This window comes from Xiphophorus maculatus, chromosome 1 (genome assembly GCF_002775205.1).
Source record: "Xiphophorus maculatus strain JP 163 A chromosome 1, X_maculatus-5.0-male, whole genome shotgun sequence".
NCBI lineage: Eukaryota > Metazoa > Chordata > Actinopteri > Cyprinodontiformes > Poeciliidae > Xiphophorus > Xiphophorus maculatus.
Genome location: NC_036443.1, coordinates 26,687,690 through 26,711,203, shown reverse-complemented (window position 1 = coordinate 26,711,203; position 23,514 = coordinate 26,687,690). Strand labels below are relative to the sequence as shown.

The following is a 23,514-nucleotide window of genomic DNA, read 5'->3' as shown; positions in this document are numbered from 1 at the left end:
TTTCATTAAGGTTTGTGGTCGTTACAAAGGATTTAAATGCTTTTTTACACTTTTCAAATATGTGTAATATGGCAAAGTAAAAAAAAAAAAGAACATAAATGTTGTGCATATTTTAGGGCCATAAATGGAAGCAGAATTGTTTCTTCCAGGATTCCAAACTGTTGCAATCTTTGAATCCTTATTTTATTTTTTACAATACTACTGTTATATTATAGTACAAACATTTTGTGGTGGTTTTTTTTATACTTACTTTGTTTTAAATGTATTATAGTGACATGTATAGTTAAACAACCTGAATTGTGGTCAGATGAGACCAAGTCTTAACTTTAAGCAACATACAAAATGCTTCATGGAGGGACACTAATGCTTCGTATCACCATGAATACATCATCTCCATCTTTTTAAAATTTAATAAATTGGTATTTTATTCTTATTTTACTCATTTTTTTCATTTGTTTTTCACAAATAACTTTGTAAAAGCTAAAAAACAAGAACATTTTTTTTGTTTGGTTTTTTGAAAGATAAAGAGAGAAACTCATCTTTGTTTACACTTTATTTTATGTAGATGTTATACAATACTTGAGTTTGAAACTTAAACTTTTCCTGCAAACATATGTGTTTAGTTTCACAGAGTTATTTTAAAATATTAGCTGGTAGAAAAGCATGACAGAAGAATAAGTTACTCATGAAAGGAATGTAGCTGAGTACAAATGAACTCTGAATTATTCTCAATGCAAAAAGAGTGTTGTGATGGATAGAGCCCAAATTCAGTTTTATTCTGAAACATTTTACCTACTGTAATAAAGAGATTTAGTTTAATATTGTGTTTTAAGCCAGATTCAGATAAATGATCTGCAACATCACCCAAACCAAGCAGCACTTGTAGTGAACTTCGATTTTACTGTAGATGTTGAGGATCCGTCTGATCCTCTGTCAGACTGATAAAATGTTTCATTTTATTTATCACTATTTTACACTTGAATCCATTGTAGGCCCTGAATTGTGAAACATTTGAGTACAAATGGTTTGACCTGAGTAGATTGAAATAAAATACATTTCTCATATAGTTCATGTAGTTCATTAGTGAATATAGTTGCCATATTCTTATGGCTATTTCCAGCAGGACAAAGCATCATGTCACAGAGTTCAAATTATCTTGGACTGTTTTCTTTGGATAATAATGAATTCATTACACATTTCAGTCTCCAGAGTCAGAAATTGAGCTCTTCTTTGCTCAGTATTTTTGCTTTCCATCATTTGTAACAGGTTCATTTTTGTGCAAATATTTTGATCAGAACAATCTTATCTTATCTTATTGATGTTGTGGTTACTGAATGGTTACAGACTTGTGAAGAATGTGGACTTTTCATGTTTAATATATTGTTTCAAGATTGTCATTGTCCCACCCAAAGCATTGCAAATGGCCAAACAGTAACCATAGTTTATAAAAGAGTGTTCTGGAAATGGAAGCCAGTGTATAGTTACTCACAACAATAATGGCACACCCATAATTTCCTAAAATTCATTCTGTGTTCTCTGCAGGATGTTTAGATATTTTGTTGTGCTCTGTTCAGACAGATCGTTGGAAGGAGTAGGACATTGTCAGTTTATTTTTATAAAATGCTCAAGTCTGACAGATAATTTCTGAAAATTATTACGTTACATCCTACTTAAATTTATTTTGTTTCTAATTTGGGTCCACTAACGCATACTGTTAATTTCTCCATTTTGTATATTTGTAGTTTAGCAACCTTGTAAATTATTAAAACTTAAAAATGTTAGTATGTGCAAATTGTATATATTACGTTTACACGACTCGACTAACTTGATCATTTTGAGTTGCATTAACTTGTACAACTTTAGTGACCGTAACATAAGTTATGCCATACGTACTTCCATATCACCCATACGTAATTGCGTATCAGTAAAGTGTGTCACTTCTGGTTCCGCCCAAAAAAAAAAAAAAAAACTTCTGGTTACGCCCTTGTCAAAGAGGTGGTGCACTAGCAGAAAGTGTCCGCCGGCATAGTGAGTCTTCGTGTTTGTTTGAGAGGTGTTTATAGTTGGTAAGTCCGAATCTACTCTATCTAAACCTGTTAGATTAATCTATAAAAGACCAAAGAATTGTACTTTTCAGTAATTTTCGGTTTGCTTCAGTTATGTTTGATAGTGTCTGTTTAGCTAACCTTCAGATAGCTAGCTAGCCGAACCCGGTACGTTTTTTCGTCGAATATAAATATTTATTTATCGACAGCCGATTCAGACTGTCTGGTGTACTTTTTCCCATATTTTTCACAATTAATTAACCTTTTGGCAACTTCGGCTTACAGTACAGTGAAACTGAAGTTACGTTAAGATTAATCTAAGCCGTTGTTTCCGCGACGCGTTAACGCCCACATGATTAGATATTACACAATAAACAAGCTACTTATTTTCTTTTAAAACTCAGTTTATTGCTGTGCTTGTTTTGCATGATGTTGCTTGTCGAGTTGGTGTTTCTGAAACGTCAGAATATTGTAGACATTTTTGCCTCGTTTGCGTCGTTGGACGTTAAGTTGATTTGGTGATATAAACAGAATATGCTTGGAATAGAGTTCTGTTTCAGAAATATGGTAATTTATTACAATGGATGCTTTCTTTCATTTAAACATATGTTGGTAACACAGTGGGATCTGGTTTCTACCGAATCTTCAGTCTAACATGACAATTATTGACACTGTATGGCTGTCATTGTTCGTATTTAAAACATTTAGAGCTTGCTGTCTGATTGTTTTAGTTAAACCCCTTTCTTGTTTATATTTGCTTGCATCTTTTCCCAGAAAGAAACTGTTGTCACTGGATTACTGTCCCAGATCCTGCCATGGCTGTTACAGCTGTTTTTATACTCATCAGTCTTGGCTTTGCCATAATTGCTGAAGGTTAGTTCAAACGGGGACAGAGCATGCGCAACCTGACTGTAATTTAAGCTCTTTCAAATCTCACGCCCATCTTTTCAACTAATCCTTCAATTTGTAAAATTGTTTTCTAGCGCAAGATTGCTCCAAACCTGCTGCAGGACCCAACATGAATTTGAGGGATGAATACATTACTCGGCAAACATTTGCAGATGGGAGCAAAGTTTATTTTTCCTGTAATCCTGGCTACACACCTGCTAGAGGATCTGCATTTATCACATGCACTGCTGGCACATGGAGTACTGTGCAGCTGCAATGTGAAAGTGAGTATTATTTAATAAATCACACCATGCAATTCTCCACGATACAACAGTAGAATAATTTCACTCACAATTTGAAATTGTAGTATTCTCAAAAGTCAAACAATTATATTTTAACATTATAAAAGTGCTGCTTTACCATTTTCCCCCACATGATTTTAGTACATTCAAACTTCAACAAATTGTAGTTTGAGTGTAATTTTGTTCCCTTTTCTTGTTCCAGGGAAATCTTGTGGCAGTTTGGGAGAGGTGTCTAATGGTCATGTTGATTATGACGGAATTGAGTTTGGTGATACAGCTACGGTCACTTGTAACCCGGGGTTAGTAACAAAATTATAACTTTCTCTAAGAATGCACCTGTTCCATGTGTAAACAGTAAAGTCATACTGTAATGCTTTTATTGAAACAAAATGTAAAACTAGTCTGAAAAAAAAAATATCACCAACCCGTTGAAGAATATAATAAAATACTCTGCTCCATAGTACTTTTTCTTCTAATTATACTGTCAGAGAATTCAAAAAAGTCAGGCTAATTAGAAACGGTTGTAGGTGTTTTCTATTTATTAATAATATTAATCTGGGAGAGGACATAAAGTATTGGCCTTATGTCCTCTCCCAGATTAAAGGACAGTAGCATGCACCACTGAGATAATTACTGAAATATTTCCTGTCATTGTGGTAACACACACATCAATGCTATAGAAAAATCCCTAGCCAAAGCATCTATTGTAAATGTGCTGATGGTAAAATCTAAGTATAGCGGCTGAGCTGATGCTCAACCCTCTTGGTTGTTGGAGGCTAGTAGCAGCATTTTCTTTTTGCTAATTTTTCTGTAAAATCAAAACAACGGTCTGTTTGCTTGTCTCAGTGTTATAAAAATAATTAGTTAAATTAAATACTTTTTATTTCTCCACTCATTCATTAGTTACATGCTGGTTGGGAGATCGAGTTTTAGATGCGAAGTCAGCGGATGGTCTGGCAGGTTGCCGACATGCGACGGTTGGTGATCTTTTTGTTCATCTCATCTTCTTCAAAGTTGAAAGGGTCTGAAATATGAAAAACTTAATTCTGTTTTGCAGCGGTGATGTGTACCACACCAGCACCAGTTACAAATGGTGCATTTGATCCACTCAAAGATTTCTATCTTTTTGGAGAAGTTGTGCGGTACTCCTGCGACAAAGGATTGGTACTTAATGGATCAAAACATATAACCTGCTCTAATGATGGGAAATTCTCCTCTTCTCCTCCAAACTGTGTCAGTAAGTGTTGATCTGTGTTTGCTCTCAAATTTGATGACAAAATTATGACTGATTACTGTAGTTACAATAATATTTTCCTTTCCATTTGCTTTTAGAGGTTGAATGTAAAGATCCTGTAATTGAAAACGCTGTCTTTGTAAGTGGTTCTCGGCCTCCACACGGATACATGGCTACAGTGACCTACAAGTGTAAATCTGAATACGAAATGCGTGGACCCAATTCTGTGACATGCAATATAACTAATCAGTGGTCACCATCATTACCAGTATGCATAAGTAAAAGTAAGTATGTGGGGGAAAAAACACTAATAAAATAATGCACATCATTATCTGAACAGTAATTTCCTTACATGGGAATGAAAAAGTTTCTGAAAAGTGACTCATTCAAGTCAGCATTCAGAGATACAATTTTTAAAGTTGTTCTTCAAACTTCTGGTTAATGGATATAAAACTGAAGGACAAATTAGGAAAACAGCAGAATGAAAAGGTTAAATACTTGGTACTATGGTACTTGGTACTTAGTACAATATGTATGAGAAGAGAGTTTTGGCACCTTAAGTTAGTTACCTGATTTAAAAGTAAACAGTACATTCTTCAGATAATGTGCTTTATTATGTGGCACTGATATTTTGTTTACATTTTCTACTCAAAATAATGTCCTGATTACTATCTACATTTTTATGTGTGTGTAGAAAATACAATATTTAACTGAATTATATCTATAATTCTATTCAGTTTTGGGGGAGTTGATTTGAATTTGTGGAGAAGTTTTTTTTTTCTATCACGGGAAATTAGAAGGACTTATTATTTCCCCTTTTTGACATGTGACTATCTGAAGTTGAATTTAGGCAAAGATGAGTGGGCTCGATAATTTTACTGAACAGAGGGTGTGACGGGCTTTTTCCTGAATGGAAAAATAGTGTAAGATATTTTCAGACCTTTTTTCAAGACTTCAAAGTTTAAAGTTTTTTGTTTAATTAGATCAAGTAAGTCATTTCTTCTTCAGATGATTTTCAGGCTGTTTAGCTCATATTTATGTTATTTTTTTAAATATCAGGAATTATTGGTACCAAGATGATCTCCTTATTACGTTCTTTGTTTTTCCCAGTGATAACTCCTGTCCCCACTGCTACTTCCGCTACTATCACCACCACAAAAAAACCTAAAGGTCAGTATATTAACTTGCATGTAACTTGTAAAAAATGCCTGATTTTGCAATTTGATATAGACAGGAGCGATGTAAATGTGGGAGCAAAATCGTAGCTGCTCAAATCAAAGAAAAAACAATAATGCTCAGGTATATCATCATGACCACTATCGTGAAGTAAATAATTAATTATCCAGTCATCATGTTACCTGTTAATAGGTTGAATATGCAATTTTAGGCAGCAAGTGAATGTTGTCCTCAAACTCAGAAATTCCAAATTTGTAGTTGGATCTGGAAACGCCGCCCGAAGTCGGACATTTCTCTCTGAAAGTGAGAGAAACTCCAACTACCCCACATTACGATTTCTAAGACCAACTTTGCATTTCAAAATGGCCTCTCTTTGCAACAACAGTAGTAAGGTGAGGTGGAACCGTGTTTAGTGCATCTAAAATCAATATTACAAGTGTCTGCAAGTCTAAACTCAACAAATTAGAAGTGGTGTTTTCTTATGACAGCTAAAGCTCAAAGTGGAGACGGTATGCATTTTCAATCATGTACCTGAACTGTTACCTTCAGTTGTTTATAAAAATGCTATATATATATATATATATATATATATATAGGTAAATAGAACACAGGTTAATGCTGAAAAAAATAGACAAAAATGAGGATTTTAGCCAGTATGTCAAGAGAAGGGTCCAGCTGGAGACGGTGTTTATTTGCTATGTTGAAATTTTAACTTCACTCACTATGTTATCTGGAACGCTTTTACCTCAGGTGTGACATCTACCCAAACTCCAACTTCCAACTCCCCAGGTAAATGGAACGTAGATTATATGCTGATAAAAATAGGCTTACATTAGGATTTTTAAAATGCTGTGTAAATAATACTATACGGCCACAACAACAAAAATAGATCAACGTTTGTAAGCTAAAACAATGCTAACCTCGCTAAAGCTGCTATAAGCAGTATAGCAGCTTTAGAAGTCAGAAGTATCATCTGACTTCTGGTGGAGAGACGAGACGTAACTAAAGGAAGGACCACCAAACAGGTCAGAAGATTTTACATTGCTGCCCTTTCACAGAGCTTTCCTTTTTTACTTTTCAACTTTTCAGTGCCGCTTTATGTTTTGCAGTTTGCTTTCACTGTTCTATCTTCATGGCTAATATGTTGCATATAGCGCCAGTGTTTGACAGGTAACGTTCCACACAGGAACGAGATGACTACACAGCCTGGCCAAGGCAAAGCAAACTAAGCAGCTGCTAAGGACCCCCAGACCTTCAGGGGCTCCTATCAATATTTGAATTTCAACACAGAAAAAAGATCAAAAGTTTAGCATTGTTTATTAAAAATGACAATGCTGTTAAACTTGATCTAATGGTTTTTATTTATGTCAAAAAGACAATAAAATCAGAAGACAAAACAAAACATTACTAATAATCATGCCCAATGGCATGCAATTTGACATAATTTGTTCGAAAAGGAGCAGGTGGAAGATATAATATCTTATTATTTTCTGTCCCCCTCAGAAAATAACTCCTCAATTTACAAACATTAAATCTCTCCACACCAGATAAACTCTTAAATTATTTCCACATTGAATGACAGTTAAACCTCACATTCTCATCCTTGAATGTACAATTATTTATACATTTTTAATAACAACAGCATTTTTGGTCTTTGAGACATCCATTCTACACAACATAAAATTGTTATATGTTATACAACATATAACAATGTTTTCGAACAGTTTAAAGTTTTCGAACAGTTTTTTTTAAAATGGATGATTTTCAGCAGAGATAAATTAAAACATCAACATGTAAATCTAGGATTTGATTAAGAAGTTTACTTTGTAAAAGTGCAAAGAATTATCTTCATAGTTTGATTGCTGTGTCACTGTGGCTACAATCTGATGCTATCAGTAATCTTCATTTGATCTCGGTTGTTTGACATCTCAGCAAATAGTCAATTATTAGCTTTTTTAAAATTTTTTAGCTTGACCAAGAGTTCACCAAGTCTATATTTAAAGTTAGTTGATGTTCTTAGCAGGAAGAGGAGCCCTTAAGACATCACTCACACGGAGAATTAATTTATGAGGCACTAGTAGGGACAGAGTGTCAGAGGAGGCTTTTCTGTTTTGTGACTGTTGAGTTTGTAAGCTAGATAGAGAAAACTTTTGATATGGTGGAGTTGAGGCATCATGGGGCAGCAAAACAAGAGGGTTCTGCGTGACTTGGGAGAACAAGAAAGCTTTTTCCCTTTAGGGCCACCGGCACACTAATTGAGTGGCCCACTGGGGAATTCCTTGGTAACCCATATCCTGGCCCGCCCACAGACAAGAGCCATATTGCAATGGCAAGAGCATCTCTAAAATATCTACTACAGTATTTATCAAAGCTGGTTCAATGAAGGAAGGGAAATGGCAGCTGAACGACAGGGTGACTGTCAAGTCTCGTTGTTGCTCGTGTTCCAATTCAAAGGATGACTACTAAAGATCAAATTGTTGAAAGTTGAATTCTAGTTCTGATAGTAAGGTTTAATAAGTGGAGGAAGCAATGGTAGTCATGATCTGTGTAAGTATGTTTTACAATCAGAATCCTGATTGCTTTTTCTCGCCTTAGCTTTTCTGATATTTCTTTTCTTGCGAATGCTACCATTTATGATATCGGTCTGGCTGTCTTATCCATATAGAATTTTAAAAAATCTCAGGTTTATTTTACAACACAGAAACCAGCAATACTGCTCTGTACAATAAACTCCTATGCTCAGTCACTGCATGTTACAGTTTTCCTACCGCTGTTCTACTGCTTGTCATCTTTAATAGTAAGAATCAACTTTATCTTTTAAGTTTCTGCACAGTAGCAAGGAATGTGACTTTGATTGCACACTGGAAAGATGAATGTACAAACTCTAGAAGAGTTAAAAAAAACATTGCTGGGTTTTGCAAACAGTGCTTTGTATCACCTGATGCAAAGCTTTTTTTTTTCTAAAAAAAGATGCAACCTCAAATTAATTCCTGCTCTCTTCTGTCTCTTGTTTATTCTTTTTTCCTTGTTTTTCTTAGGTGAGGGTGATGCTCACTCTCCGACATGGATTATTATTGGAGTTGGTAAGTTTACCCTCATCCTTTAGCTGCTTGTTAACAGTAAACAAAGATTATGTGAGCCCTTTTCAAAAGTATTGTGACCTCAGATGAACAGTGTTGCTATAATAATACAGATTATGGAGTTCTACAAAGGTCAAACAAAATAACCTAGAATGTCCTAGTTAATAAATTAGCTCCTTTGCCGAAGTTATTTTGGTTAGCTTTTTGCAGTCTGCTGCCAAAACAGAAAAAGGTTTTCTGATCAGTAGTAGGGATTGCTGTAACTGAACTCATTTAACACTGAGTTTAACATTTTAACCTTTTTAACTCTTCTGTGTTGCTTTCTTTTTGTTTGTTTAACACAGTAGCTGTGTAGAAATCACCAAAACTATTGTTGGCAGATAGCATTTTGGCTATCAGTAAAATATTATATATAGAGAAGTGCTATAAGCTACTTTTTTTTGACAAATTATTGTAAAGATATTGATTTTTGTTATGAGAACATCTCCAAATGGTTAACACTTGAACACCTGATTTTTTTTTCTCAGTGCCAGTTGCTCTCAAATTATTTTAAAGAAATTATGTTAGGTGTCTGCTTCTAAAATAGATCCAGTTCATTTCTTCAGACTGGCAGATTTTTAAAATTAATTTGAAACATTTGAAGAAGAGCTTTCTGTTTAATGTGTTAGGGAAAAAAACAGAGTGATTAAATTTCAGGACCGTTTTAGTCTTGAAGCTCACACACAACCTCTCCAAACATCACAATGTTTTTTTTTCCATCAAAATAGTTCTCATCTGCAGCTGCCTCATTGGCATTATTATATTCTTCATCCGAAAGAAACGGTAAATCTTTGTTTTATATCTATGTAAACTAACGCTTTATGGAACTTGGAGTCTTTGTCTGTTTTTTGTCCTGTCCTCAGCCCAGCCATTAACAGTCTGAATGTGTGCCTTTACTTCCTGTCTGAACCTTCTCACCATTGCATGATGAAGGTTTTTTTTTGCACTTTGAAGTAGGGATGGGCATTTGAAGAAGAAATGACATTATAACCTCTTGGTAATTCAGATTTTACAAATTTTGCCCTCCACCAGCTTCTGCATATTGTGCAGAAGCTTGACCATCTGATCAGAAGATGCTGCTATGCCTTTGCCACTAGCAAAGCCATCATCTTCACTTTTAGCTTTTGCCATCAGATTAATAAAATGAATAACTACTGATCTGAGAATGCAATGCCCATCTCTACTTTACAGACTTTTGAAGCTTTATTATGTTGTGGATGGGATTATATGCAATGAAAAAGGAACTCTCCTCTATAGAGCTGTGGGTCTTACTGAGCTCTCACTGAGAATTCTCTACAGACAATATAGATGCATCTCAATGAATTAGAATATTAGTGAAAACATAATTTCAGAGTAATTAAGTTCAACCCAGGTATGATGTAGATTTCTTACATACTGAGTGTACTTGTCTCCTTACATACTGAGTGTACTTCAAGTGTTTGCATGTTGCTATTATGTATTTTTTAAAGATTACATTTACCAGATAAAATGGAGATTCAAAAATGGAAAAGATAAAAACAGGTGCAAAAGCTTGCAGGACAATAAAATCAGCTCCATAGAGCTTGTAATTAGAGGGATACATAAAATGCTTTCAAATTTTGTGATATTTGACTGCTGTGATATTTGACTGCAGAAACTTTGGATTTGAAGCTTGGACTTGAGTGAACCAACAGTATTGTATGACACCGCTTCCAAAAGCATCACTGGTGGTGGGAACCAAGCATTGAACCTCAATTAACTTGGATTCTGAGCCTCTGCAAAATTTTAATTTTATTTGAAAAGGCACTTTGAGCCACTGAGCAGTCTTATAATTTTTTTCACTTAGCCTGTACTTCAAAAATTATCTTTGCCTCAAAAGCTAAGCACAAAAAAACTATACAGTTCTAACCTGTGTCATGGATGCAGTCAATTCCATGTTAAATAGCAAGACTTTTTAGCAATAACTTTTTGCGTCTTACCTACCTTGTGGAGGATGTCTGACTCTCTGCTGGAACACAGTCATGTCAGCAATTTTCCGCTTGATTTGCCATCATATGGCCATAATTTAAATAATCTGTACAAAAGTTTTACTTAACTTTTTGATGATATTCTAATTTACTGAGATGCACATAATTTGATATTTTTAAATAGCATTTAAAAAATTTTTAATGCTACATTTATGAAAGCATTAAATTCTTGTATGTTCAATCCTAAACCAAATAACCTACAAATGACTAATTGCTGTTGACGTGTCTATATAATGAAGCCTCATTATTTTTAGTCTCAAAGAGCAAACTCAAACCTGAATAAGCAATCAAAGAAAAGATTTTCTCATTTGCATACTTCTTCAATTATTTCATAAGATTGTACATCACAGAGCCACCATAACTTTTTTTTTGAGCTAACTTTGCAGTAATTCATAAATCATCAGTGTTCAGTGGAACAGTGATTTTTCTTGGACTTCACTTGCCTGTGAAGTCCAAGAAGAAACATTTGAAGAAACATTTGATTTTCAATGTTTCTTCATATTGTCACCTTCCTAAAATAATGGCCCGAGTTATTTTTAGCCAAAAGTGATTTTTTTTTTGCCTATATCACTTTTGTCAGAAAATGACACAAGCCATTATTTTAGGAAAGTGACAATACGAAAGTTGTTTCTATTTATAATGACTATCTGGCTGTATAGGAGAGTTTCTTTAATAGCTACACTACTTCTAATCAAGTGCCAAATTTAAAATGTATGTTGAAATTTGTTTTGATCCTTTGGGTTTAATTTAGCTAATATTTCTGTTATTAGCGGTATAATGTTTAAGGTACATTTAGTTTTTACTTCCTTCAGATAATGTTTCTGTGTAACTTGAAAATCTTATTTTAAAAAGAAGGTATTTTCTTCATACACAGTAAGCACATCTTCGCGGTGGGTGTGACACTTCAAACTTTACCACATTGTTGATGTGGTAAAGTCATTTACCACATCAATATACTGTATATATGTATTTTTTTCAGGACAAAGTTACAAAGAGTGATTCTGTTCTGCTAGGATAAATAACCTGATCATAATTTTCATCTTCATAAAAAAAACAATACAACTGTGATTATTTTAAGGTGCGCTGTGTGTTGATGGCTGCATGGTTGGCACTTGTTTGTGTTGGTGGTCTTTTTAGATGAGTAGTAAACAGGATGGTGGGTGTTACCTGTTTGGGCCTCAGGTTGCATGTTACAGGAGGTCTCAGCAGGCTAAACTCTTGTTAGTCGCCTTTTCATGCATATATTTCACCAGTAATATTGACCAGTCATTGGTGGGTTACAGCAGTCGGCGAAACCGTATTGTCAAAGATCCTGCAAAAGATGGCGAGGATGTAGCACTCTCGGTAAGGAGACTGTTGTTCAACAACAATTGTGTTTAATAAAAACAAGATTGCATGATGAGAAAGAACATGTTTTATTTTATTACATTGTATTTGAACAGGTGAATTATGGTATTATTGGGAGAACTTTTTTATTATATAAAAAAAAAGCCCAATAATGCCCAGATCAGCCACAACACTAAAATCAGCAATAATGTTTTGCAGGGTTTTCTTTCTGCTGGAAGCCCTGTAGTCTACAGATGTATACTAGATATATCATCATAAAGGTTTCAGAAAGAACTTTCAAAAAGTAAAACTCATTTTGGAGATGCATTCCACACAGTGGTGTACCCCAGACTTTTATTTGTATTAATTAGGTGAATATTAGCCTGGTTATTGCCTTCCTATGTAATTCTGCTCGATTGTCCTGTTACTAGTCAAGCTACAAAATATTGCTAAAGAAACTCAATGATGTATCAAAGCAAAATGTTAAAGTTAAGTGGAAGGAAAGAGTGTTAAAGAATTATAAATAATAATAATAATAAAAAGGTTTTCAAGTTTAGAGGTAGCAACTACCATGTCCAGAATGAAGCTATCACAGTTAGTGATGGTTTGCAGAGCCATATTAAGTGTCGATGTTAATCAACTGTGCTTCTTAAAGTCCAAAGTCACCACAATCGACCAACAGGACATTTTAGAGCACTTGATGTTTTCCTCTGTGGCTATTAAAGTAGCCTGGGTTTCCTGAACACCTCAGCAGTGTCACAGACTCGTTGCCTCCTTTCCACGCTGCTCTGACAGAGTAATTTATACAAATGCTTGTTTTAAAAGCTCCCATTTTGTTGGTCTTAGTAATATTAAAATAGCTTGAAAACTGAATTTTAGGTTGTCATTAACTGAGCCATAAATTAAATTAGTGCTTTGAACTCTACACTCTGTGTGTAATAATTCTATGTGAGTTTCAATTTTTGAATGGAATTACTGAAAAAATCTTTTTGATGACTTTGTAATTCAGATGTAGCCGAACTTGATTATGGAGTTAGAACACCTTACCCAAGAGTCTTTTTAGCTCTGGTAAGAAGTGTTTGACAAATTTTCATTGCACTGACATCACAGAATATTTAGAGGCTGTGGTGGGTGGTGTTTAAAAAGCCTTATTTTAGAACATTGCAGCATAGATAATTGAGATTTTAATGTTGTGGCTGTTTGTATATTTTTAACTTTCAGCTCTGTTTTTCTCTCCGTCTTTCACATTACTGTAGGTAGCCAGCTATCCTGTGGGAATGCTTTCTTCACTCAAACATTCAGCACATTGTTTTCCTGCATTGTAGGTGTAATGCTTTTTTTTGTAGGAAGTGCTTGATGACGTTTCTCTGTTGCTTTTTTCTTTAGTAAGCGTCACTGTTCTGTTGGTCCAAAACTCCTGCATGTGAAGATGCTACCTTGTGGAGAGGACTATCCCCGGACCCATCTGTGAATGGAAACGATTCCACAGAAAAATGTGGAAATTTCACAGTTTCTTCAGAGTAGTCAGTCTGTAATTCAGACTTTGCAATTTATTCTCGCTTGATGCTTCAAGCGCCTGGTCATTTGTATTCACTTGCTACCTGTTTTACTTTTTTGGAACATTACTGTACTCTACATTGATTTGGAATGTTTGCACTACAACACAGCTCAAGCTGAAATATTTGATCTAATTACAAAAACAAAAACTTCACCTTTTCTGTAACTGTAAAGATTACAGGAGTTTTTTGTAATTGTAGAAAAGACTCCTAGCTGTTTAAACAACTTAGTCTTACAGTTCATTATTTATACAGATCAGAAATTAGTGCCTAGCAAAGTTACATCTTATGTGCCTGTATGCAAAAAAAAAAATGCTTTACTTTGTATGTGTGTTTGAATTGCTATAAACAATTTCCTGTTTAAATCATGTTCTTATCAGTATCAACCATTGAACAGTTTTTGTCTTTTTAGTGTCTTTTTCTTTCTGTTTGTTTTGCTTTATATTATTTCATAGATAAAAATACCACTTTATTTTTTTCTCATCTGTAAAATTCAGTTTTCCTTTTACATGCTAAAACTTTTTTAGTACCAAAAACTGTTTTTTACTGTGGTTGCATACATTTGTATTGAAGGTTGTCTCAGTTATTTAAGTGGATGACGTCTATATGATTTCATATTGTTTGGAGGCAGTTGTCTAATTGTGTGTGTGTGTTTTTTTTTTTTTTTTTAATTAAAATAAATGCTGAAAACAGAAGTGTTGTTTTTCTGGACTAGCAATTGATGTATGTTGTATTTTAGGGTGACATTTTGTTTAAACCATGTTGAGTTCTTACCCTAACTTGCTTTATTGTCTTTGAAGCACAAATAGATGCTATTCCAAGTTTCAACTATTAACCCAATAGATTAGCCCCATCCCTTTCAGACTGGCTACCAATTGCTTGGTTCTTCATGAAAAGTGATGTGAAAACATCCAAGTGCAGATAGATTGGTCTTGTGCAAAGTCTAGAGAGCACATGAGATTAGTGTATTCTCTAATCAAATAATTCTGGTAAAAGATCTTTGACAGGAGGATGTCCCAATCAAGATTGTCAGTAGACAAGAATTTAAGCTCTTCCTTTTTGTCGTGTTGGCGACACGTACTAAGAGTCTTTCCTTTGTCTTGTCTAAAAACATTTTCTGAGAAACTCAATTACATCAGAATTTACAGAAATCAATTATTGAACTACTCAGACTGTAAGGAATCAATACAATCCATACGTTTATTTTTAATGTAACCAGTGAAATAAGTTACAATTTTATTAATTTGAAGAGTCTGGTTGTTTTCGTAAAAAAACACCCCAAAACAATTCCTCCTGCTGCGTAGATGATGACGTGTTTCCGGTGGGCGGTAAAATTCGAAGAGGCACACTTATCTAAAAGATAAGGAGGCAAAAAGGTAACAGATAAAATAATATATTTCTTCACATAATTAGCTTTCTAACGCCTTTCTTCTATAAGTATGACTTGGATAACTCTACTTACAAATTTGTAGCGGTTGTCGATGTAACGGTAGCTTCTTTTTACATATCTAACTGAACCTGAATCTAAACGTTTAACTACGAATAACATCATTCAAGTGGACACATGGAAAATGTAGTTCAGCACAAAGTCTCTTTAGATTTGCATGGTTTTGGTTTAACAAATGTAGGTACGTCACGGTTTACGTTTTTCTTTTCCAGAAAAGAGCTGTAGTGTTTCTGAACGTTATCATGAATGTCCTCTTTCTGCTGAGTAGTTTTGGCCTTGTCATCACTTGTCTAGGTGAGTTCAAACTAAAGTAATAACTATGCATTCAGTTCTGACTTCTCAACTAAATGTATTGAATTTTTGGAAAAAATGTTTTCTAGCTCAGCAATGTTCCAAACCCACTGGAGGATCACACATGCATTTGAAGGATGAGTACATTACAAAGAGCACATTTGAAGATGGGGCCAGTGTCTCTTTTAGCTGTGCTCCCGGCTACACATCTGCTGGAGGGTCTCCACGGATCACATGCTCAGCTGGCGCATGGAGCACTCTGCAGCTGAAATGCGAGAGTGAATATTGTCCACTAATTGCTCCTTATACTTCTGCAATTACAGTTGTAGCGTTGTTGCACTTCCAGTTAAAAATGTTAGTTTCTTTAAAATGCTACTAACAAACTGTAACTCTGTTGTAAAGTGTTTTACAGTTATAAAAATCATTCTATTTGAAATGTACATGTATTTATTCTGGATGAGTGTAATTCCAGGTAATTGTGTTGTTCCAGGGAGGAACTGTGGCGCTCTTCCAGATGTCAATAAAGGTGATATTGAATATAAAGATGGGACTGAGTTTGGTGATACAGCTGTGGTCACTTGTAGATCAGGGTAAGTCGCACAATGGCAACTTCTAAGGTTTTATGTTCTAATTTATCAGAGTGTAAAGCCACATCTAGTCGCAATAAATTGGGAGTGATCATCTTACTTTTGATCTTATTAGTCTTTATGTAACCATGTAAATTTTCCCCCACTCTTGCCTCACAGTGTTATTTTAGTTAATTTACATTGTCAAACATTCATTTAAACATGGTTTAACAAATGTAGGTTTGATCTGTTAAAGTGCTAATTCAGCTTTACAGTCAGGTGAAGATCTGAACATGGTGGAATTTAATGCCGTTCCTATATTATTTGCATTTCTGCACATTTTCTTGTAGATTTGGTGCTGTGTAGCAAACCACAATGACTGGGCTTCACATAGGGTTTGTGTTGGTATCTTAACGTGTATGCTTTGAATAACTGCTGCACTCACCATTGCTATCCAAAAGTTATTCTAAGGTCATGTCTCTCCAAGAAACTTTCTTCTAGAATTTGTTGTTTTTGGTTCTGATCCATTTTTTACTGGGTTCCTATGGTAACAGGATAACTCTGAAAAGGGTGGAACAGGATGTATGTATCAGTCCATCCACCGGTTTTTGCTACTTTTTGTCCATTCATGAAAAATGTGTAGAAACTCTATTCCCACACTTCCTTTTTTAAGAACTTTCGCTGAAAAAAGCATCAGTTTGTTGTTTTCTTTATGTTTACTGTGTATTAGAAAGAAAATTGCTATGACAAATTGCCATAAAGCGTCAACTACAGTTGTTGTTTTTTGTTCAAACAATTTTTCCACTGTCAGATCTTTTGCAATTCCTAGACTCTAGTTTGTGTAGTAGATAAATAGCCTGTACTTTTTTAAAATACTGTTCATCTTCTTGGGCTGTGGTTAGCACTGTTCCCTCGCAATAAAAAAAAGTCCTGGGATTCTAGCCGGTATGAACCATTGGACAGAATCCCAGGTCTTGGGATTCCAGCCTGGGATTTTTTTTTAGCATTTTCTCCTTTGGTACTCCAACTTCTTCCCGCAAACCAGAAACATGACTGTTTGGTTAACTGGTCTCTCCAAATTGCCCTTTGGTCTTTGTACACATGGTTGTTAGTTTTGTGTGTGAATATGTGTCTCACTCTGTGTTGTTTTATACAGCTTTCGTATTTCTTCACGGTTTTGTTGAGTAAAAACACTATAATGAATCAATTGTTGTATTTCTGATGATGTGGGATTTTAAAAGGTGAATAATTTCAACCTAGATTGAAATTAAATGCCTGTTCAATCTAGGTTTACTTGCCTGTTGTCGTTGGTAAATGCACTTGCTAGATTAAATGTATTTACCTTTTCTTTTTCCTTTACTAGTTACATGCTAGTTGGGCAGTCGGTACTCAGATGTGAGGTCCAGGGATGGATGGGGAGAGTGCCAACATGTGATGGTCAGTGATCTTTGTGTTCACTCATATTAGCTGAAATGTGCTCCAAGTCTGATTAATATTATTTTTGTTTTGTAGAGGTGAAATGTGTCACTCCAGCTGAAATTGTAAATGGGAGATTCAGTCCAAAGAAGGATTTTTATAGTTATGCAGAAGTTGTGCGGTACTCCTGCGACAAAGACCTTGAACTTCGTGGAACCAGGGACTTATTTTGTTCTGAAAATGGGAAATTCTCCTCTGCTGCCCCAACCTGTGTCCGTAAGTATTTTTTTTTTAATTCCCTCAACTTTAAAAGTATAACTAAAAGTTTCATTAATGTGATTCTAATTGTAATAAAAAATACTGTTTTTCACTTTCAGGAGTTGAATGTAAAGATCCTGTGATTATAAATGGATTTTGGGAATCTGGCTCTCGACCACCGCACAAATATAGGGCTTCAGTGACATTTAAATGTAAACCTGAATACACAATGATTGGAAATCCTACAGTGACTTGTAACATAGATAGCAAGTGGTCACCTGGTCTTCCAAAATGCACCAGTAAGTTATCAATTAAAATAATCAAGTGTAATTCATTGTCCACTGTCTTGATATAAATGACGTGTACTCTGAGGTTTTCACAGTTTGGCAGTTATAAGCCACATTTTTGCAGATTTTTATTATTTTAGATAATTTGTCATGAAACAAATACATCTAATAGGAAATCAGAAAAATCTGTGGAACACATCACATTTTCCTGCTTTATATATCTAGATATGTAGTGCAGAAAAATTTAGCTACATGGAAAGAAGCTAATCCTCAATGTTTATTCCTCACATTGTATCAAATTAGCTTCTGGTAAGAAATGTTCTTCACTATTCTTTACTGTAATTTCTTTTTCTCTTTTCATTCTCATCAGTTTGCTTTGTCTTTCTTTTCAGGCAATGGGAATGCTCTTGTGGGATTACTTACTGGTGCACTAGGTGAGTTTTGTTTCTGTTCCCTACCACAAATATATGGCCTCAGAAGGACAGCATGAATAACATACCAGATACAGCACTTAATTAATTAAAAAAACGATTATCTCTCTTTGGACTACTGCCAGTTCACATTTCACAAGATAGTTTAGTGATATGGCCACAAAGTTAATTCATGGTTCTTTCACTGGTCAGACAGAATGTTCTGTGAAGACATCACAAGCTATGTTACATCCAGTTCCCATGCAAATTTTTGATGAACTTTTAAAATCTCGTTAAAAAAACCGAAAAACAATGAATGGGAATGTTTCCATCTACTGGTTTGGAGCGAATCAACCAGTCATATTTTTGTCTGACTTTTTCAATGCACCAACACAATATTTGGGTTCACCCAAATATTTCACAGCTCATTTACTGCAACATTCACTCACTAATAAATAGGTGTTGCAAAATGAAAATATTGTATAATGATTGTGTGCAAATTCATCATAGTTATCATTAAGCTAACTGGTGGTGGATGGCTGTGACACTGTGCCGTTGTACCAGTCTTATGTATTAATTACTAAGCTATCTTTAAGGAAACAGTCAAACATTTAAATAGCACTACATGTTTCTCAGTAAAAATAGTGGGAGTGTTTTCATCAGCATCTAGAAAAATCAAGTAAAACATTTTTTTTATTAACCTATGAGGAGTCCATGTTTGTTGTCTGGATAGGGATTTTTTATGTTTGACATTTCTGTGAAACACTGTTCTGAAGGCTTTTTGTATAAGATTTTTAACAAATTATTTCTATCAAAGCCTCAGCTTTGTCATATTGATTTCAGTAAGAAGAACTCTCCTATAAGAACACGTTGGTTTCTGAGTTGATCAAAGCTGTCTAAGCTGAAGACGCTCGAAAGTATTTCAGTCATACAACAAAAATCTGCTGAGAAGAATCCGTTATTGTGTTCTCCAAGTCTTTTTAAAATGTGTACACTGTAATAGTTATTTGTGGTAACTTCCTTATATTTCTTGTATTCTGAAATTTCCCATACATTTAGTACAGTTAGATGGCTAAAAGGTGTGTGTTCATATCACATTGGCCTGTGTACCCCAGCTACAAACTGTTGTATCCTAAAAAGGGAAATGGACTTTGCAACTATTTCACAAAGTTTTGTAAGACAAGTCTGTGTTAACTTTTGGTAAAAGATGTCAGCTGTAGTTTCTAAAGCCACAATGGTCATTTCAGTGTGACACAGATCTGGTAGGACAGGGCAGTCGGACTCTTCTGTAATCGCGATGTAAGTCACTCCAAGTTATTAGAAAGACAAGGCACATTTAGTCAAGAATGAGTGTTCTGTTTTATGAAAGCATTCCAACAGCAAACTACTTTTGAAGGGAGGAAGTTGAGGCTTGTGGTGTGGCTCGGATTGCAGAAAGTTACAAACTAACCCTATAAATAGGGTTAGGTTGTGACAACTAACTGGCTGTACTGAACAGTTTCTTCTAAATGCTGCACTTCATTTGTGGTATCACATGATTACTAATAAATTACGCTGAAATGTATCCACTCTGTAACTCAGCTTCAGAAATGTTTGTTTCTGGTCTCCCAGGACATTGAATCTGTGTGGATGCACAGCATAAAACGCAAACTTCTACAAATACACCTAAAATCGTTTCCAAGTGGATGTGGCCTTAATCTGGGGTGGAGTGGAAAACAGCCTGGTAGAAGCAGTGGTAGTTTCTACCAGGAGTTGAGATATGTGTGCAGAGCACTGACCCTCTCACACTCTTGACCAAAATACTTCTATACTTTCCTTCTTTATAGCAAGACTGATGGTGCAGGTGCAAAAGCCTTCCATGTTCGTAGAGATATTTCCTCAAATGATAAAGAAAGTACAAGATCATCATCAGAGATAATGACGAGGCCGCTTACAGGGAGGAGGTAGACCGTCTGGCTGAGTGGTGCGACAAAAACAACCTGCAGCTGAACACCAAGAAGACCAAGGAGCTTATCGTGGACTTCAGGAGGAACGCTGACCCACATCCACCCATCCACATTAAGGGGACAGTGGTGGAGCGTGTGGACACCTTTAAGTTCCTGGGAGTCCACATCTCCGAGGACCTGACTTGGACGACCAGCTGCTCCAAAGGTGCATCAGCGCCTCTTCTTCATGAGGACCCTGAGGAAGAACCACCTGTCCTCAGAGATCCTCACGAACTTCTACCGCTGCACCATTGAGAGCATCCTCACCAACTGTATTACAACTTGGTACGGGAACTGCTCTGTCTCCGACCGGCAGGCGCTGCAGAGGGTGGTGAAAACTGCCCAGTATATCACCGGGGCACCACTCCCTGCTATCAAGGACATCTACAGGAAGCGGTGTTTGAAAAGGGCCGGGAAAATCACAAAGGACTCCACTCACCCAGCACACACACTCTTTTCCTTCCTGCCCTCTGGGAGGCGTTACAGAAGCCTACGGACCAGAACCACCAGGCACCGGAACAGCTTCTTCCCCACAGCTGTCACGCTTTTGAACGCCTCCTGACATAAAACATAAACTATAAGGACTGTACTCCCCTATCCTCTCATACAACAATAACACATGGACTATCTTCACACACACACACATCACGGACTGTTTTCTTCACACACACACATACAACCTGTAAATTTTATCTGCCATTATTTATCTATAATCCATTCCCTAACATTCTTGTATATTCTGTATATTCTGTATAATCTGTGCATACAGCTCCCATATTTATATCTATACACAATATCTATATCTCTTGCTATAACCCCTTATAGTCCATACATACATAGTCTTGTACATCTGTAAATAAATATTTATATCTTGTAGAGCACTTCTGGATAGATGCAAACTACATCTCGTTGCTTGTACTTGTGACAGTGTAATGACAATAAAGTTGAATTCTAATTCTAATGCGGGCATAATTTGACATGAACAGCTGTAACAACTTGATTTCTTTAAGTTGTTCTTGTTGGTGGTTTTAATTTTGTGTCAGCTTAATAGACTTTTATTCTTTTTTATCTCTGCTCCCTAATTCACTTTAAACTACTGTGTTTACAGGTTTTAAAAAGTGTAGGACACATTTGTTTTTCACATCACAACTTGTTTAATTATTTTTATTTGTTCTCTTTTTTTCAATAGTAACCATCCCAATCCTGTTGCTTCAAAACTACTGGATATAAAAAATGTTGCCCTAAGAAGAACAACATGACCTGTGAGCAATTTCTAAGGGAGTCTGCCTTTCATATGCTGGAATTCAGTGGAAGTTTACCACTAGAACATGAACGCTTCAACCTCAATCTCTCTTTTATGCTTCAAGTAACTTTCATGATTTTTAGAGTTAAAAATATCCTGTAACGATATGCTGTAAAGACATTCATTATCACTCTCTACATTGTTTCTATATGCCAGCACTACAGTAGAGAAAAGCTTGGTCTTTGTATTCAGATTGTTTTAAGTGAAATTTAGGTATTTAAAATCTTTTTTAATGTGTTATTTATTATAGTTTATTAAGCTGTTAGTGTTGAAGGTTTACACTGAAGGAAACATTAGACTGTTAAAACACTCATAGTGCCTTACCTGTGGCCATGTTTCATATACCTGAAGGGAAAAAGTCATATGTTGTAAATTATTTTTAGTTTTCAAATGAAATGCCTTGATTTACCACTTGTTGAATGTTTGCATTAAGAATGTGCATAATATTTAATTTAATCAACCAAGTTATATACAGAATGAAAGAAAATCAGTTTAAAACCTTTCCGTTGTTTATCTCGGTAATTGTATCTACTTACTGTTTTGAGTATTTGAACCCTGGTATTGACTGTCATCTCAAAGGAATTTTGTGAATGTATTTTTAAAAAATGTTTGCACTTTTTTCTCTCTTTTTCAAATATTATCTGATATAATATTATATTATATTAGTTAATATACTTTTAATCAAACCGAACTTGAAGTTCTTCAATAAATTAAGAAGAAACCTAAGTGTTTTTTAAATTTTTTTACTTGTACAACTCCTCAAAACCCTTTTACTCTTGTCATATTTACCCAACTTGAACTGCACATTCTCACACATTACACCAGTATGTAGTGTTGTCAGGCCATTTGGGGTTCTGTGTCATGACATAAGTAGAACCTGAATTCAAACTCACAACCTTCTGATTACAAGGCAATTACTTCCAACTGAATCACAGCCCCACCAATAACAGTCATCTTTTGATATAGTATTTGTCTGTTGGTGTTGCGGAAACCTCTATGATCATTACACTTCATGATTTGATAGGGCGCTGTAATAAGAATATGGACTTATAGGCTGTACCTTAAAAGCAATAGCTAATAAAACCACATTCCATTGTCAGTTATACTATGTGCAGCACAGAAGGGTCTCTCCATCTCACATAGTTCTCTGAGTTTAAGGGATTAATGAACAAGTTGCCTTGAATTGATTTGTCTGTCTAATAAATGAAATAACAGTTTCTTTTTACAGGATTCATTAAAAAATATATGTGAATCAGAGATGCTGGAAGAAGCAGAGGAGAAAAAACAGTAATTTCACATCTCAGATTTTGATATACAAGGTAAAATATGACATCATTTATCACACCAAAACATGATACAGATAAAATGCAGCTTTTGTGGATAAAATTAAATTGTTACGCATATTCTGTTACTCTCTCTGCAGTATGAAAGTGTAGGAACATAAAATATTAGTTTGACAAATATGAAATTAAAGCTGGATCTTACTGATTTCTTACAAGGAAATTTTAAATTACGTGATCTGGCTATATTCAGAAACATTGCATTTGTTTTAACCTTTAAAGCAAATGCAAAAAAAATGCATTTGCTTTAAAGCAACAGTGATAGACAGACAGAAAATGTGCAACTAGATAGATAGATAGATAGATAGATAGATAGATAGATAGATAGATAGATAGATAGATAGATAGATAGATAGATAGATAGATAGATAGATAGATAGATAGATAGATAGATAGATAGATAGATAGATAGATAGAGGGTGACCATATTTTCATTTGGGAAAACCAGGACACCTTGGAGCGCGGGGGTGTCTGAAAGCGGGGAAACTCTTTTGTAAATAGTAGGTAAACATACATTTGCGCTTTGGCATGTTGTTGGCGTACTGACAGCCACGCTATC

At 35.2% G+C, this 23,514-nt stretch overlaps 2 protein-coding genes across 9 annotated transcripts; both read left to right on the top strand.

The window, feature by feature from the left end:
* Positions 1-1,970: 1,970 nt before the first annotated feature.
* Positions 1,971-14,299, top strand: LOC102227137 (membrane cofactor protein-like). Of its 7 annotated transcripts, none has more exons than XM_023331104.1 (13): positions 1,971-2,066; positions 2,820-2,918; positions 3,029-3,217; positions 3,438-3,534; positions 4,139-4,212; positions 4,293-4,472; positions 4,568-4,753; positions 5,580-5,639; positions 6,396-6,434; positions 8,684-8,728; positions 9,493-9,547; positions 12,057-12,114; positions 13,483-14,299. In XM_023331104.1, exons 2-13 carry the CDS (start codon positions 2,861-2,863, stop codon positions 13,483-13,485), a joined length of 1,044 nt encoding a protein of 347 aa, XP_023186872.1. In that variant the 5' UTR covers positions 1,971-2,066; positions 2,820-2,860; the 3' UTR covers positions 13,486-14,299. The 7 variants fall into 7 exon arrangements, with proteins under 7 accessions (XP_023186872.1, XP_023186869.1, XP_023186862.1 ...); XM_023331101.1 differs by having other exon boundaries at positions 12,054-12,114; XM_023331094.1 differs by lacking the exon at positions 12,057-12,114.
* A 144-nt stretch (positions 14,300-14,443) lies between these two features.
* On the top strand, positions 14,444-22,301 carry LOC106700284 (C4b-binding protein alpha chain-like). Of its 2 annotated transcripts, XM_023331137.1 has the most exons (9): positions 14,444-15,028; positions 15,312-15,393; positions 15,480-15,668; positions 15,881-15,980; positions 17,320-17,393; positions 17,469-17,648; positions 17,750-17,929; positions 18,310-18,351; positions 20,154-20,292. In XM_023331137.1, the coding sequence occupies exons 2-9, from the start codon at positions 15,342-15,344 to the stop codon at positions 20,243-20,245; spliced, it is 909 nt and encodes a 302-aa protein (XP_023186905.1). In that variant the 5' UTR covers positions 14,444-15,028; positions 15,312-15,341; the 3' UTR covers positions 20,246-20,292. The 2 variants fall into 2 exon arrangements, with proteins under 2 accessions (XP_023186905.1, XP_023186910.1); XM_023331142.1 differs by lacking the exon at positions 20,154-20,292 and adding an exon at positions 21,502-22,301 and having other exon boundaries at positions 14,444-15,393.
* The last annotated feature ends 1,213 nt before the right edge of the window (positions 22,302-23,514 follow it).